At 46.5% G+C, this 15,374-nt stretch overlaps 1 protein-coding gene across 2 annotated transcripts; it reads right to left on the reverse strand.

Moving 5' to 3' along the window:
* Positions 1–4,576: 4,576 nt before the first annotated feature.
* ADCK2 (aarF domain containing kinase 2) lies at positions 4,577–15,081 on the reverse strand. Of its 2 annotated transcripts, none has more exons than XM_038393773.2 (8): positions 13,409–15,081; positions 12,470–12,616; positions 11,324–11,452; positions 10,444–10,539; positions 9,249–9,500; positions 8,330–8,458; positions 7,610–7,663; positions 4,577–6,644 (listed from the first exon to the last, which is right to left on the reverse strand). In XM_038393773.2, the coding sequence occupies exons 1-8, from the start codon at positions 14,378–14,380 to the stop codon at positions 6,501–6,503; spliced, it is 1,923 nt and encodes a 640-aa protein (XP_038249701.1). In that variant the 5' UTR covers positions 14,381–15,081; the 3' UTR covers positions 4,577–6,500. The 2 variants fall into 2 exon arrangements, with proteins under 2 accessions (XP_038249701.1, XP_043374716.1); XM_043518781.1 differs by having other exon boundaries at positions 4,577–7,389; positions 13,409–14,859.
* Positions 15,082–15,374: the final 293 nt, after the last annotated feature.

Consider the following 15,374-nt stretch of genomic DNA (forward strand, 5'->3'; position numbering starts at 1 on the left):
CCATATTCACTACTGTGATATGATTAGGGTGTGTTTCATATAAAGTATGCCTTGTGAGATATCATTTTAAAAGTTTTAATCTGTTGAACATTAATCTCCTGTTGGATTGTGTGTGCTATCATTATATATGAAGTTATGAAGTATTGCTATATGTTGTGAGGTTGGGCACACACACAAGCAGCCTTTCAGTTACAACAAAGGAGACGCCGTCAATAGCCAGGCAGCAATAATAGCTCATCAACACACAATTCACTATCCAAGAGACTTCTCGGAGAAGGCAAATACACTATGGGGGTGGACTAACCCATATCACAGCAAAGATCTTTCCGGCAAGCTGGAAGAAAACATAAAAGAGAGGCAGTGACATCATCATCACTTGGCCTTTCTTCCCACCCAACTCAACACCTGGAAGAATGTCTGGTGGACAAAGACTTTGAACTGGGGAAGTTTGGTCCCAGGTTGGAAGGTAATCCCAGCCTCTGTACTGAGGAACTGTAAAATACTTGGACCATCTGTTAGGATGAGAAAAGCTGTTTGATTCAACTCTTGCTTATACTAAAAGTTTAGGATTTTGAATGCATGTTTGCATTTTTATTTTCTCTGACCTTTATGCTCATCACCTATAATCACTTAAAATCTATCTTTCTGTAGTTAATAAATCTGTTTTTATATTTTACATAAAACTGTGTGTTTTGATGGACGTACTTGGGAAGTCTGAGCTCAGATTACCAAGGCTAGTACATGTCCACTTTCCTATGAAGGAAAGGCTGTAGGGAGCCAGGGTGGCCTCCCTCCGAACCAGAGGGTAAAGAGCCACTCTCTCAGCCTGAGTGAACAGGGCAAGGCCAAACTTACTCCACCCCCCAGAAGGGGAGGAATGGAACAGGAAGTACAAAGGCGTGGCCCTTAGTCAGGGCTGCATCAGGGAGGGAGATAGGCACAGACTGCTGGCTGTTCCCTGCTGCTGAGCCAGTGAGGCCCTGGACCAGGGGAAACCTGATCTTGAGGAAGGACTTGGGCTACCAGGACTGTCAGCTGCAGAGTAGCTCGAGGAACTGGAGGAGCCAGGCAGTGTCCTGAGCCAGAGTGAGCCTGACGCTGAGGGTGAGCTGGAGCTACTGGGGCTACTGGCAGCTGAATATCCTGATGAGTTGGAGGAACCAGAGGGACCCACTTGAGAGGCTGGGTAGGAAGTAGCCCAGGGGCAGAACTGGACTGTGCAGTGAGTCAGTATTGGTCAATGTGTTGCGGACGGATCCCTGCTGACCCAGTGGTGGGACCCTCTCCTTCTGCCACTGTCAGGGCCCTGAGCTGGAACACAGTGGAATTGGGTGGGCCTGCATTCTCCTACCCCGGCCACCCCGCCTCAGGTGGCAGAACCCTGATAAAGACCACTGACTCTTGCCGGTGCTCTCCCTACCTAAGGGGCACGCCACTGACTCTTGCCAGGGCTCCCCTGCCTAAGGGGTGAGTCACTGACTCTTGCCAGGGCTCCCCTGCCTGAGGGCATGCCACTGACTTGTGCGGGCACACCTCCCTTCGCTAACTCCCCATCGACAGAAAGGTGTGAGACCAAGGCCTTTTGGCAAGTCAGTAGCTCTCCACTCCCCCACCGGCTGGGTGGACCAACTGAGATCCTGCTACAGAGGCAAACTAATGACCAGTGCAAAATGACCAGGCTTCTGACCAGTGCAAAATGGTACAGTTCTGGGGTGCAAGACTGGGGAACTAGGGGAACTGGCTTCAGCCTCTCTATTGATGGTTCATGAGTGGCTGGGAGCTCATTCATAAAATAAACCTTTAGATAGTTTATTACAGAATTGGCTACAGGTGTTGTCTTTGGTGTAAGATCTAGGGTACCAATTGATCTGGGATAAGTGACTGGTCTCTTCGGACTGGAAGTAACCTGAATGTGATTTTTGGTGTAAGTGACCATTTATCACTGTCTAGTTTGTCTCTGGGTGGCAAGATAAGACTGCAGAGTCTAAGGGGACTGTCTATGACTCCATGGTAAGACAGTTGTAGTGATCCAGTTTGCATTTGTTACTGGCTTAGTAAAATCTAATTATAGCCCATACCACCAAGTTTGAGGTCTTTGCCCTGTTTTTGACAGTCTGCCTTGAGCTAGGAACTCAGGATTGTGAGCCACTCCAGAGAGCAGGCGTTTTTATCAGTGTTTTTCAGTTAAAAATGAAAATCAGAAGCCCTACACGTGACCTAATGTTTTTCCACTTCTGATTTCTTTGGGCCTTGGGCTCTACTCTGCTTTGCTCTACAAGGGTTGCAACTGCATGTTTACCATATGCAATAAGAGCACTATGAACTAGGAAAGGTAGCTATGTGGCATTCCCCACACAAATGCTTGCTCCCAATACAGTGATACCATGTCTTGTGAGATACATGTGGAGGGGGATACAGGGAGCAGCAGGGTGTGTGGCATGCAGTCATGGACACAGGTTTTATTATACAATGCTTTGCCACATGAAGTTAATGCTGCAGCTTTCAGCATTAACTCCCTGCATTTGCACCCTCCCTCACCAGTGGAGGGGGTAGTTGTAAGCAACCACAGAGGGGGAACCAGTGGCTGCACAGCACGTAAACAAGTTGCACTACTTGTCACAAATATTGCTGCGGGCGGCAGAGAGTACAGTCAGTGCCATGATGGGTGCTTTAGAAAAGCTTATAGATGACCAAACATTATCCGGGTTTGGCTTTAATTTAACTTCAGAGCCTTCACTTCTGAATAACCATCAGGTTATAACCAACTCCCTCCCACCTCCACACCCCTGCAGGCCACTCCCCCTAGGGAGGAGAATGCAAAATATAAACCTGGAAAACAAACTTGTGGCTATTTTCTTGTACAAAGTTTCCCCTTCCTGTTGTTCTGCTGGGGGGAAAGTGACAGCTAACTGTGAGTAGGGACACTGATGGATAAACAGGGAGTCCCTTTCCTGTTACCATGAATAGCCAAGGAGGAGAGTAATCAGATACATAACTAAACATTTCTGTGAATAAGACTAACAACTCTAGGATGAAATTACAAGGGCTACCATTTCTCATGCTTCATGCAGAAACCGATTAGCAGCTGGAGAACAGGAAGTATTTCCTTCCTGATGCCCGTGATACCAAATAGAAGCTTTCAGCAGTGGTTACTGCCATAGACAAGCTGTCAGCTCTGCTGTACATTCCTATATTTTTCCCCTGCATGTCGCCTTCCCAGCAAGGGGATGGGAGGCCACAAAAGCCTTGCTTGGACAAGCGCAAGCATCTTTAAAGCATCGCACCCAGACTAATACAGGCTACTGCTACTTCCAAGCGTTTTTCTTTCCACTCCTGTGAGGGGTGATGACTGTCACTTTTGTGAATGCCAGTCCACTGCATGGCATCATCAGATATCCATGTGTGTCAACTTTGAGCTTCTCCTTCAACAGCAGAGAGCTCCTAGCCTTGGCTTTAATTAGCCAGAAATGCAACTAATGATGTGCTCTATTGTGACCACAAATGACACAAGATTTAGAACACTTCATTTGATAAGAATCCGTTTTACTGCAACTCTAAATGGTCTGATTTCCTATATGGTATGATAGGAATAATCCCCACTTGAGATACTGTGTTTCAAATTATAATATAACAGAACCAAGATTTAATTAAATAGATAAAACTACTACTACATTACGTTCTGTGCACTTTGTGAAACTAACAAATTGCTTGGAACAACATTGATTGTACAATGCAAAACCCACAGCGATGAGGGATTATATCAATTCACGTCTTCACAGGACCAGCTGTTTATAGACACTGGCCTTTTCAAAAGAGCAAGCATCTTTTTATAATTTTTTTAAAGCAGAGTAGCTGACCACTTGCACTTTCTGCTCTTCAAGCATTAGAACATATTCCCATAGATAAGGTTTGAAGTTCATGCCCTCCAGATATTTCAGTAAATGCCAGTTACATAGAGCTAGGTCATGGATCCAGATTCTTTCTTAGCAATCTAAGGGCCTCGTCATCACTGCTAAAAAGGTGCAATTTTTTTTTTTTTTTTACACCTGGTGCCTAGCATGAGCTCTGCCAAGATAAAAACACAGTGAAGACCAGGCATCTTAGTTTTACCACAAGGCAAACTAAGCAATCGCAGCACTATACACCTGCCTTGGGCTGACCTGGCCTGGTTTACCTCAGAAAAAGCAGGTCAGACTCTATGACCATGATGGTCCCTTCTGACCTTTGAGTCTGAGTCTAAAGTGCCTTGTTGTCACTGTGTTTTAACCTCAACATACCTCACTTGAGTTTTGTAGAACAGCCATCTCAAACCATCACTAACAAATGTTTCCGTGATTGCATTTTAATTATGCAACCAACTTTTTCTTTAAAACAAATCCCCTTTATTATTTATAACCCAAACTTCTACAGCATTAGGCTAGCACATGAGAACCTGAGAGTGAAAAAACCGACTAGCCCATTTTGTCCAAAATGATTTAAGAACACAGAGGAACTCTGCTCCTGACTGGGATCTCAGGGCAGTACAGTGATACAAACAGAAATGATATAACATAGTACAGTGAAATGTTTGTTTTTCCAGATTATTTTAATAGCCAGAACTTTTGAATCACTTGTGTAGGCGGCCCCAGGCCTCTTTGGTCCCACTGAGTACCACGGCATCACCATTCATGCCGGATGGCTCAGAAAAGTAACAATGTAGTGAATATTGTTGTTCCTTCAAAATAATCAGATTACTCACTCCTAATATAATGGTGACTTAGTTAATGTAGTCAGTTACTTTAACAACTTTGATCTACAGGGGGAAAGAATGAAGAAAAAAAAAACCCAAACATTTCAATATAAAAATGGACTCTCAAGCCTCTGAAACTATATTTATAACGAGCTGTCTGATCTTGTCCTCAGTTGCAGTTGTTCAGCAGGTTATATCTTATAAAAATCAGCAGCTTCTCACGGGTGGATATTCAGGAGTTATTTTACTCAGACGCTCATAAGCAACAGAATTTTTGTAAAATTATGTTTCATGTAAAGGTACTTGCACTAGCAACTACTCAAAAATGTGTGTCAGCCAAGAGGAGATTGATAAATGGTGCATTTTAAATTACATCTTTCCCCAGAGTGCTTCCTCTTTCAAGAGGATAGTAAACAAAATCCATTTTGTAGCATTTAATCTGTGGAAAGGTTTATGGGTAACATTCAAATGGCATTAGGAAGGGTAGTGTTTAAAGACAAATGAATGCTATCGATATAGGAAGGTGGAACCAGTTCTCCATTACCTGTTCAAATAGTCATAACAGCACAGTCTTCTCTGCACTCTCGTGTCATTGCTATTCACGCTAACCAGCACAAGATCTGATCCTGCATCCACTGAAGTTAATGGCAGGCTTGAGCCCCTGCTCCTCAGACTTCAGCAAACATTTCTGCTCCTTGCACGCCAAGATCCATCTTTAATTTGCTGGTGCTTGAGGAAAACCATGCTGAGCTTGTACACGGTGTCAAACCCTATACTAAATAGGATGCAATCTTCTTCTAGCAACAGAATACATGGAGATCGCCAGCTCCCCAGAGTAAGAGATGCTTAGCAACTATTTAAAAAAATATGTATAGCTTCTATTCTTCAATGCCTGAAAATAATATCTCCTCCCCTGGGATTGAAATGACACTGAAACTGATCTGGCTCTTTAAAGCCCAATCCAACTATAGCTTTTAGGAGCTAGCCTATAGGGGGAATTCGCACATGGTTTTGTTCCACAAGAGAGATGGAGTGTTTTTTTGTTTTAATTTAAAACTCCTGATCACAGCGGTGAGATCTAAACATTTTTAAAAGATGTTTCAAACCCAGACTACTTCCCCCCATTAGATTATTGCAATCTTGTGAACCTAGATGACTTGACAGTTTCACTTCAGTCAGGCTGAAGGAATACCCAACATCCTGTCAAACCCAACTATCAAAGAACACCAGATTGTATGAACGTGTAAAATTCTAAAAGGCCCATAAGGCTGAAAGCAAAGTTCTCTCTAAGGAAGTCAGAACCCATCATTTCAAGCTGCAAAATGTCCCTGATGTTTGCAATTGCATTTCCAAGGCTTTTCCATCTATCCACTCGTATGACCCCTTCTCATTGCAGTTTGAATGCCTTTCAGCAAAGTAGGACTAATCAATAAGGAGGCCTGATTCCTAACAAGTCTTACCAAGCCATAGCTCAACGTCAATATTTGTTACTCAAACTTGGATACAAATTAAAGGGCTTTATTGTCGTAGAACAGCATTCTCTCATAGGCAGGATGGGGGACCATGAAGTCAGCTGGAAAGGTCTTTGGCACCTGGATGCTGCCTGGGTGGTGATGGCTGATACCCAGTTTAATGGGGAATAGCCCACTGCTTCTCATCAGAGGTGAGGGCTTGTCCCCAGCTTCAGGCTGTTTCCCCATCAGCTACCAAGGAGCACAGACAGTCCTTGCCAAAGAGCCCAGCAATGCAAGACAAATGTCAGTGGCCGCTGCTACTCTAGGAGAGAAGCAGCAGTTCTGATAAGAAGTGGTTTAGCTGCCTCCAAGATGTCCAGTTCAGGGTCCAGCGAACGGGCAAGCCCTTCCAAAACCATGATGGCAAAGACAACTGAGGCAAAGTTACTCTCCAGCTTCACCTGAAAGCACAAGTGCAGAGGTTGTAATGGACTTGGGTGGCTTTGTTCTTTCCAAGCCCCTTTCAATGAGGTGCCAGCCTGCGGTGGGTGTGGGCTGGGAGGGCGTCTGTGTGCATAGACATCTGGACTGTGACACAGGAGCTTACTCATTTCCCTTCAGTTTCAAATCAGCCTCGCTGCAATTCAGCAGAAGGGAGGAGAGGAAGCGGATCATGTCAAAGGAGACATCCTAAGTTAGCCCAGTAGACAGTACTCTGCACTTCCATATAGAAGAGGATTTTTCCCTTCATGGAGGAGCAGGAGTTAGGAGTGCTGCCCAGTGCCAACTCGGCTGTAGGAGCTTCCATGGACCTGGCAAGTATACACGCATGAAAAGGGGCAATGTGCCTCCCCTCCCCCACCTCCACACTGTCAAGGAGGGAGCCCCATGGAGCACGCGCCCTAGTTCATAGAAGCATTGTCATAGCTCAGTTGAATTCAATTAAACAAGTGATTTTTTTTTCTGCTTTAAAGCAAGTCCCAGTAGCTCCTAACTCCTGGGTAACCCCCTCACAAACCAGCGTGTAGAGCCCAGTGCACCTACGCAACCCTACAATAAGGAAGCAATGCATGCAGGGAAAAAAGCAAATTGTTTTCATTTTACTTTTAACAGTAAGGGGAAAAAAATGGAGACATCAACACTGTCCTTTTAAGGTCTGGGGTCAGTTCTGAAATGCAGGTTATTGAGGGCCAGATCCAAAGCCCCCTGAAATAGATGGGGAAAACCCTCACTGGCCTCAAAGGCTTTAAGGCACTCTTTTCCAATCATCGCAGGCAATACAGCACGCACGATCCCCCCGCACATTTCAGACACTCTCCCTCACCTCACACCTATGCAATCCCAATGGTTCCCCCCTGCCCATCTTTCAGATGGCAAAGCCTGGCACAACTTTTAAGGAGAATGAAATGAACACAGAGAACCTCACCTTGTGGGTCATCAGTAACTTAAAGACACTGGAGAGCAGATTCGCCACTTGAAGCTGAGATGTAAAGATACAAAGAAAAAATTAACTCTGCTGATTAGGAGACCATGAACACTACTGCCAGCAGGAATGGGAGGGATTTACCAGAGTAAGCTATTGGCATATTGTATGATCAGTTTAAAGTCTAAGAATATTAAGTGTCAGATATTATTAGATATATTGCTCAGAGAACAATATTTGCTATGCTCCATTGACAGCCTTATCCATCAAGATGTTGGTAAATATTCAGAGGGCATCAGCTGAGACTCCACCAATATCTCTGGCTCTCTCAACCCCCTGGCCCAGGATGGAGGTAAAAGGTTTGAGGAGACACAACAATCGACCCCTGCTTTGCTCTGAAGCCTCACTGCTGGAGCACTACTACTGGTTTCAAAGGGAGTCCCAGCAGGATTGAGCCAGAAGGATACAGGCTACAACTCCTTGGATTAAAAAAAAAAAAAAGTCAACACTATTTTAAGTTAGAAGGAAATAAAAGAGGACTTAGGGGCCTTGATAGAGTTTTTCTCCAGCTGTGAGAATAAAGAATCGTAAAGAACTGGTAACACTGACAAGAGATGGCTGATGTGTAAGCATCTAGTCTTTCAATCTGGGCCCGTTTAAAAGCCCGGGTGTACTCAATGAGAGTGTGTGTCCTGGGCTGGGTACCATATTTAGTCTGCTCACCTTTCCCAGTGCTACAGTGTTCATCCTGGCCTTGGTCACTAGCTCTGCCATTTCAACTTTGAATCTTTCTATGTCCTTGCACTGGTTAGCCCTGGCGTGATGAAGGATCAATTCTGCCACTCTCTCCCCCTGTGAAACAAGTAGGAAGAGATGTGTCTATAAGAATCCCAGACTATGGTAACACCACCAGATCTGTAATGCAGCTGCGCACAATACCCTCATTCTCAGGCTTCCAGTGGCACCTGTAGTAATTAAATTGCTTCCTCTAACAGGGTACACTAGCCCTTTTTGACCAGAAGGAGAGCTCTCAGGGGCCCCACCCCAGCAGAGATGCCTGGCGAGAAAGGGACATTTTGGTGTGAAGGGTTTTTCAAGTTTTGTTTATTTGAGAGGCTTCCAAGCCAGTGTGGGTGGAACTAATTTAAAGGGCCAGCTGGGAGATGCTAGCTCAGGGATGCAGCTTACTACACATACCCTGAGGGCTGGCTGGCCCATGGAAATAGTGACAGGACCTCATGTAAAAGCCATTCATCTGTAGGCCACTAGTTCAAAGCCAGCTTGTGTTTTTAGTAACTGGAAGTAGCTTCACTTCAGTGGCTGTGTGAGATGAGTTTGGTCTCAGTACAGTTCCTGACAGACAACTATTCACTGCATGCTGGCAGTCTCAGACGAGAGGCCAAGGACCAAATGGGCATGAAGATAAAACTACATCCTCTTGCAGAGGTGGACCCTCCAGCTCAAGAATGAAATGCAGCAATAGGGTTGTGGAAGTGCTGATGTGTGGGTTGTACCTGTGCTGGCACTCGCTTGGGGAATGGTTGTATAATGTACTGCTGACAACTGAGATGACTGAAGAATTCCAGATGTCTCCCTTCCCCCAAATCCAGAGCAGTCAGCACCCATCTGGAGCAGGCCTCACCTGTCCCTGTACCACAGCCGTGAAGACAGCCTTGAAGTTCTGAAGGTCAGCTCCCTGCAGCTCTGCCACAATCCCTGCATCCAGCAGCATCAGACGGAGCGGGCAGGGGGACAGCTGCACTTCCACGATCAGCGTGTCACACATGTCCACAATGGCGGTCTGATCCTTGCGGCCAGTGCTGAAATGCGCAGTGCCCTGGACCAAGATGTTCCCAGGGTGCAGGTCAGCATGGACAAAATTATCAACAAACACCTGGAGGGGGTGATATTTATAATAAAAAGGACAAAAGGTATCTGGAGTAAAATCTTCCATGGTGTGAGACCTGCGTCCAAAACCTGAGTAGATGGTAAATGGCATTGGGGGGTGGTTTCAGTCCTGCCCCCCCCCGTGATCTCTTTGCAACATCACAAAACAAATACACACTGATACAGTTAGTAGCTTCTGCTCAGGAGTGGCCCAATGCTGAAACAGCAGGAATTGCTGTAGGCGAAAATCAGGGTGCATCGGCAAAGCTGCATGTAGCGAAAATGAAGATTTGCTATGAGTCCAAGATAGTTCTGGGGAATCAGAGATCAGGAACAGCATTAGTCTCTGAAAATAAGCCATAACTGGACAGAACTCTGGCTTCTCATTGCCAGTACCCATTCAGAATCCAGCATTCACTCTGGCCATGACTGAGTAACTGAATAGTTACAGGTTGCAAAACCCGCGCTGGGCTAACCATCTTCAACTCAAAAGAAAAATAAGGGTAAGTTGCATTGCGCACAAGAGCTGGCCAGATTTATTTTCTTTGCTCCACGTTTAGTATTATATTTCACCTACCTGTAAATTGGTAGCAGCAGATGCTTTGACAAATGGAACTAGAAGGTTAGCTTCTTTCCCTGGGGCTTTTATAAGTCCTGTAGCCTCCGCCGAGATGATACTTAAAACGTATATTGTGCTTTACATCTCCAAAGCTATGTGTTAATATTAATTAAATGCAGATCTATGGCTTCCCAGAACGATACATATGTGTGTGTGTGTGTGTGTGTGTGTGTGTGTGTGTGTGTGTGTGTGTGTGTGTGTGTGTGTGTGTGTGTGTGTGTGTGTACACACACACGTACACACACACGTATTAGGCTAACTGAATTATTTTAACAATGGGAAAGCATCCTCCTCCACAGTTCAACTCTAACCACACAGCCCAGACTCTTACCATCTTTAGGAGCATGTCTATGCCCATCTTGGCTAGTCTCCTCCTGAGCTCCGAGGAAATGTCCATATGCAGATACTGGGATATGGGCTGACTCTCCTTAAACAAAGACAGAATGGGAGTCAGACAGATCCTATAGATCCCTATGTCTTACTCCTCCACACCCACATTCCAGGGTCATGGTGTCTCCCGTCCTTGGCAGGGCAATGAAGATGCCGCAAAGGGGGCTAGGTTAATACAGGCTGAATTTGCTGTGGCTGATGAAGTCAGAGAAGCAAAAGTTTGGGACTGGGAGGTGATTGGCTAAGTGGGTGTGAAACAGGCTATGAGGGATTTTGGGGCAAGAGATACTAAAGAAAATATATAGGTAGAATTGACACACAGAGTGGAGCTGAAAGAACAGCTTTGGGAGCGGATTCAAAGCTGGTCCACAATGAAGATGAACCAACAAACCCAACTATATCCCTTTATTGGACCAGATCAAGTTAGATTCCTGAACTATTCACCCAACCGTAACACAGAAAAGGAGAACTGGAGTGTGTTTTATGGGCAGAAAACACAAACAGAAACACAAGATTGCTAGAGAACAGTTCTGGTTTCCTTTTAGCACCCAGAGTCTTGTGCCCTTTTCTACATGGAGTTGAGACTACATTTCTCACCCTTATTTCAAGGAAAGTGACCTTGAAAAGAAGAGCAAGAAAGGAAAGAGTGAAGGAAGGATCCAGACACATTTTAGCCAATAGCAGAGAGACGTACTCTCCTACCACTCATCTTTCCCTCCCTAGGCCACCTCTAGGAAAGGGCTTTGTGTTGTGGTTAAAATCAACCATTGAGTGTAAACTTCTAGCACCACCATTCTTCTCATTGCCGCTGTAGCTCTTACCTCAAATGTTTCCACCAGGATATTTCTCGTTACAAAGGGGTGAAGTGGAGTTGGGAACTTAACAAAATCCATATCCAGGAAATTTTTCTGGAAGCGCTCCAGGTTTCTGGCTTCATAGCGTAGGTCAAGCTAAAGAGGGATGAAGAGAAAGGGGAGACTGAGTGGTGCAGAACTAGGAGGACAGGAAGCTGGAGGGTCCTGCCTGAGCTACCACGGCACTGCTTGACATTCAAACCCAACAGAGCTCAGCCAACTCCACCAGAAAACTGGTTAAAAAGAAAGAAAGAAAGAAAGAAAGAAAGAAATGGTGCTTCTTAGCTAAGCTTTCCTGGTGGAAATATTACAGAATGAGGCACCCCAGGGATAGGCATCTTAGAACTACTTCAATTAGATAGAAAAAAGTGACAAATATTCCTCTTTATGATCTGTATTACAGTCATGCAAGGTCACAACCAAGATGGGGATCCATTGCGTTAGGTGCTGTACATACACATAAGTGACATTCCTTGCCCAAAAAGAGTGTACAATCTAACTAGACCTGCCAAAGGGTGGGAGAAAGGAAGTGTTATCCTCATGTTACAGACAGGGAACTCAGGCAGGAAGAAATTAGAAGTGTCTTGCCCAAGGTCACCCAGGCAGTCTGCAGCAGAGTCAGGAACTGAATCAGGATTCCAGAGTTCCAATCCAGTGCCTTAAGCACAAGACCATGCTTCCTCTAAGTCACACTCCTTCATACCCCCAAAATATATTTCTTAGCTCTCAGCAGCAGTTTGAAGAAGCAAAAAGGTGACCTTCCCTCCATAATTTGGAAACGATGATTATCCTGTGAGTATTATTATCCCCCTAAAAAGAAATGAAAGGAAACGAGAGAAGGCTTCTCAGATACCGATCCTGTCCTGACGCTTCTCACAGTTTGTACCCTAGCCAAAAGGCCTGGCTGCCAGACCAAGGAGGCACTGAACACCCCAGGACTGAAGACGTCCCTGGTGTAATTACTGATGTCACTACTGTGCACCAGAATGCAGTGATGCTGCACAAGATGCCAGATTCTCTTTGTAATGTCTGGTAATAATGCATAGGTGGATGTATGACAAAGGGAGGAAGCAACTGTGCTTCAGTATATGCAGAGCATGGAATTATGCCCACCTGTTGAGTCATGAGCTTCTCAAACTCCTCCACTATTTCAGTCAGGCTGAGCCACTTGAGCCCTGGGAAAAGCCCAATGATCTTGCTGCCCATCTTCATCAGAAGCAGATCTATCTGGACCTGGTGGACTAGTCCAGGATGCAGGACCTGCACGAGAAACAACTGTAGGCAGATCATCTCCCATGGGCATAATGCCGATACTGTAGAGAAGCCAGTCCATTCAGTTTAATAAGCTAAGATGATAGCTCCTAAACATTCACACGCCAGGCTGTAATGGAAATACCCTTTAGATTAAAAAGGGGCTGCTATTAGCTCTGTCAACAATGCACATTTCCCAGGGACCCATGCTTCAAAATGTGACTAAAGGAAGTCTTTATAATACTTTTTAAACTGCTCACATTTCTTCAGTTTAGAGCCTACAATGTCACCAAAACTAATTTACAACTGCTTTCCCCATCCTCCCTTCATCTGCAGCATTCTATCTATTGGCATTAGGGGGGCCTGAACAGAGTATTTATTTCATGGTTAAAAAGAAGCAGAGAAGAGCTGGACAATTTACTTAAGACCAAAAGTGAAGTCTAGCTCAATACACAGTTTTAAAATAAATTGGGCCTTGACTGCCATGTGGGCACTAGACATGACCATTAACATGACATGCCTGGAGTGTCTGTATTTTGGAGAGTCCCAAACATGCAACAGCAAGGGATGTTGAGGATCAGGTTTGAGGAGCATTAGTAGCATTTTTGACAAGCAGTACCACAGGCTAGAACTGAAGAGTACTGGGAAAACTGCCTGGGCAGAAAGGTTAAGCAGCACCTCTCCTGCACTGCATTTAGTCCTCGCCACATCTATTCATTTTTCATGAGAACTAAACTCTCCATCAGATTCACTCAGCAATCTCTAATTCCAAGTCATCCCCCAACAATCTATATTACTTACTTTAATGGCTACAGGAATAAGATGGTCCATCTCATCTAAACTGTCGACAGATGATGTGTTTGTAGTTAGCTGAGATCCAGACATTTGCTTCTCAGAGGTAGCATTTGTATTAATACCTTCAATGGAACGTTCTTCCTGAAGTGACTGGTCTGCACTGCTGTCTTCCAAAATCTCTCCAGCCTTCCATTTCCAGGGCCACCTGAAGAGGCCCCTAAGACCAGACACCTCCCAGGCTTCAAAAGCAGATTCTGTTTCAGAGTTCTTCACTCGTTCCTCGAACTGGGGGTCCTCAATAGTAGCGGCATCAGCATAAGCTTTGTATACCTGGGCAACACAACCCGAGCCAATGGGTTCCTTGCTTTTAAACTTGAGGACTCTCTTCCAGTCTTCCCCAAATGCTCTCCTGAGGAAGCGTTTGGTGTAACCCCAGGGATGAGGGGTCACCTTGACATGAAGCTTAGAAAACTTAATACAGAACTCTTCAGAGAAGAGATCTCTCCTGGTGCACGCCCACTGGCCCAGCTTGATATAAGTGGGGCCCGAGGACTCCGTGGCCTTGAGCAGAAGATGGAGCCAGAGGGCTGAAAAACCTGAAGACAGGTAGGTCATGGGATAAAGCAGAAGCAAAGGGCCAAACTTCAACAAGAGAACACAAGCCCGGAGTCCCAGGCGAAGGGCAAAGCCAAGATGCCAGAAGAATCCAGCTGAAGGTTGTTTGTTTTTGGCAGGTTCAGGGAATAAGGATGCACATTGGTTTGATGCTTCCTGGCATCTCACACCAGACACCTTCGTGATCCCCCAGCACACTAGGGTGGTCTTAGCCAAGGCTTGAGCTTTGATCAAGCTGTGTTTATGACTAGATGGGGAGTTGTCAGATTTATTACCCCATCTTATCCAAACCAGGTGTCTCCTCACATTGAGGGGCCTTAAACTGAAAAGGTAAATCCGAGCCGTGCAGCCCCAGGCAATCATAATCCTGGGGGCGAGAAACGACAGAGAAAGTTGCGCACCTATTGGTGGACAGTTCCGCCCAGATGGAGAACAGCAGCAACCAAATCAAACGTTTGTCACTTGTTGTCTTGCTTCAGCGTCGGTGGAAAACGGGAGAATCAAGCCCGGGGGGCGATGCTCCAAAGCCGGATGTACAAGGCTCGTTACGCCCAAAGCGCAACAAGAAACAAAAACAAACCATCCGCCAGTCTGCACCTGTCAGCACCAGAATGCGCAGTTCTGAGGCCAAAGGGCCGGGGCCTGGGCGGACCAGCTCCCCTCCACCGGCGAGCCCCGCGAGGAGCCGGCCAGCCGTCTCCGTTCCTACGTCAGAGCGCGCGCTCCCCCAGGCAAGGCGCGGCAGCGGAGCGGGAGGGCCACGGCCAGGCTCTGCGAGAGGCGAGCCCCTGCGTCCCGCTCACGGCCAAACCGCTCGCGCTCGCCCCTCGGCCCCGCCCCCGCCCCCGCCGAGCCCCTTTTCATTCACACGCAGCTTCCCGCCGACGCGCGGCGATTCCCCAGCCGCGGCTCCCCGGCGCGCGCCGATCTCTTCCAGTCCTCGCGCCGCAGGAGGCGGCGGGGAGCCAACGCGATACGCAACGTTCCGAGCCCGCGGATTTCCGTGGGCCGCCAGGGCGCGCCTCCCCCCTCCCCCAGCCCTTAAAGAGACAGCGGCCGGCGCTGGGCGCTGCAGCGCAAAGCACCGGGGAAGCCCGTCCGGGCTGTAGGTGATGGGGCTTGCTGAGGGCGCGTTTTCCCCTGTGGCTCGCGGGTTGCCAGGCACACAGGGCTGGTGCTTCGCAAGCTTATGTCGCAGGGGGTGTTTCTGGGTAAGGACTGGCTAGTACCTGCCAGCTGGCCCCGTTGTCCTTTCGCCAGCCGGTTAGGTCCTTCCTTTGCTGGCAGTAAATTCTGTCTGTTCAGGACAAAAAGGAAAGGAGGACTTGTGGCACCTCAGAGACTAACACATTTATTT

This window comes from Dermochelys coriacea, chromosome 1, assembly GCF_009764565.3.
Source record: "Dermochelys coriacea isolate rDerCor1 chromosome 1, rDerCor1.pri.v4, whole genome shotgun sequence".
NCBI lineage: Eukaryota > Metazoa > Chordata > Testudines > Dermochelyidae > Dermochelys > Dermochelys coriacea.

What these genes read in the sequence shown, in the direction of transcription:
- ADCK2 (XM_038393773.2), bottom strand. Translation starts at nt 14,380, where the DNA reads ATGATTGCCTGGGGCTGCACGGCTCGGATTTACCTTTTCAGTTTAAGG. An exon ending in TTATTCCTGTAGCCATTAAA is followed by an intron (nt 12,617 to 13,408) that starts GTAAGTAATATA and finishes TTTCTCGTGCAG; the next exon opens with GTCCTGCATCCTGGACTAGT. An exon ending in AGAAGCTCATGACTCAACAG is followed by an intron (nt 11,453 to 12,469) that starts GTGGGCATAATT and finishes ATCCCTCTTTAG; the next exon opens with CTTGACCTACGCTATGAAGC.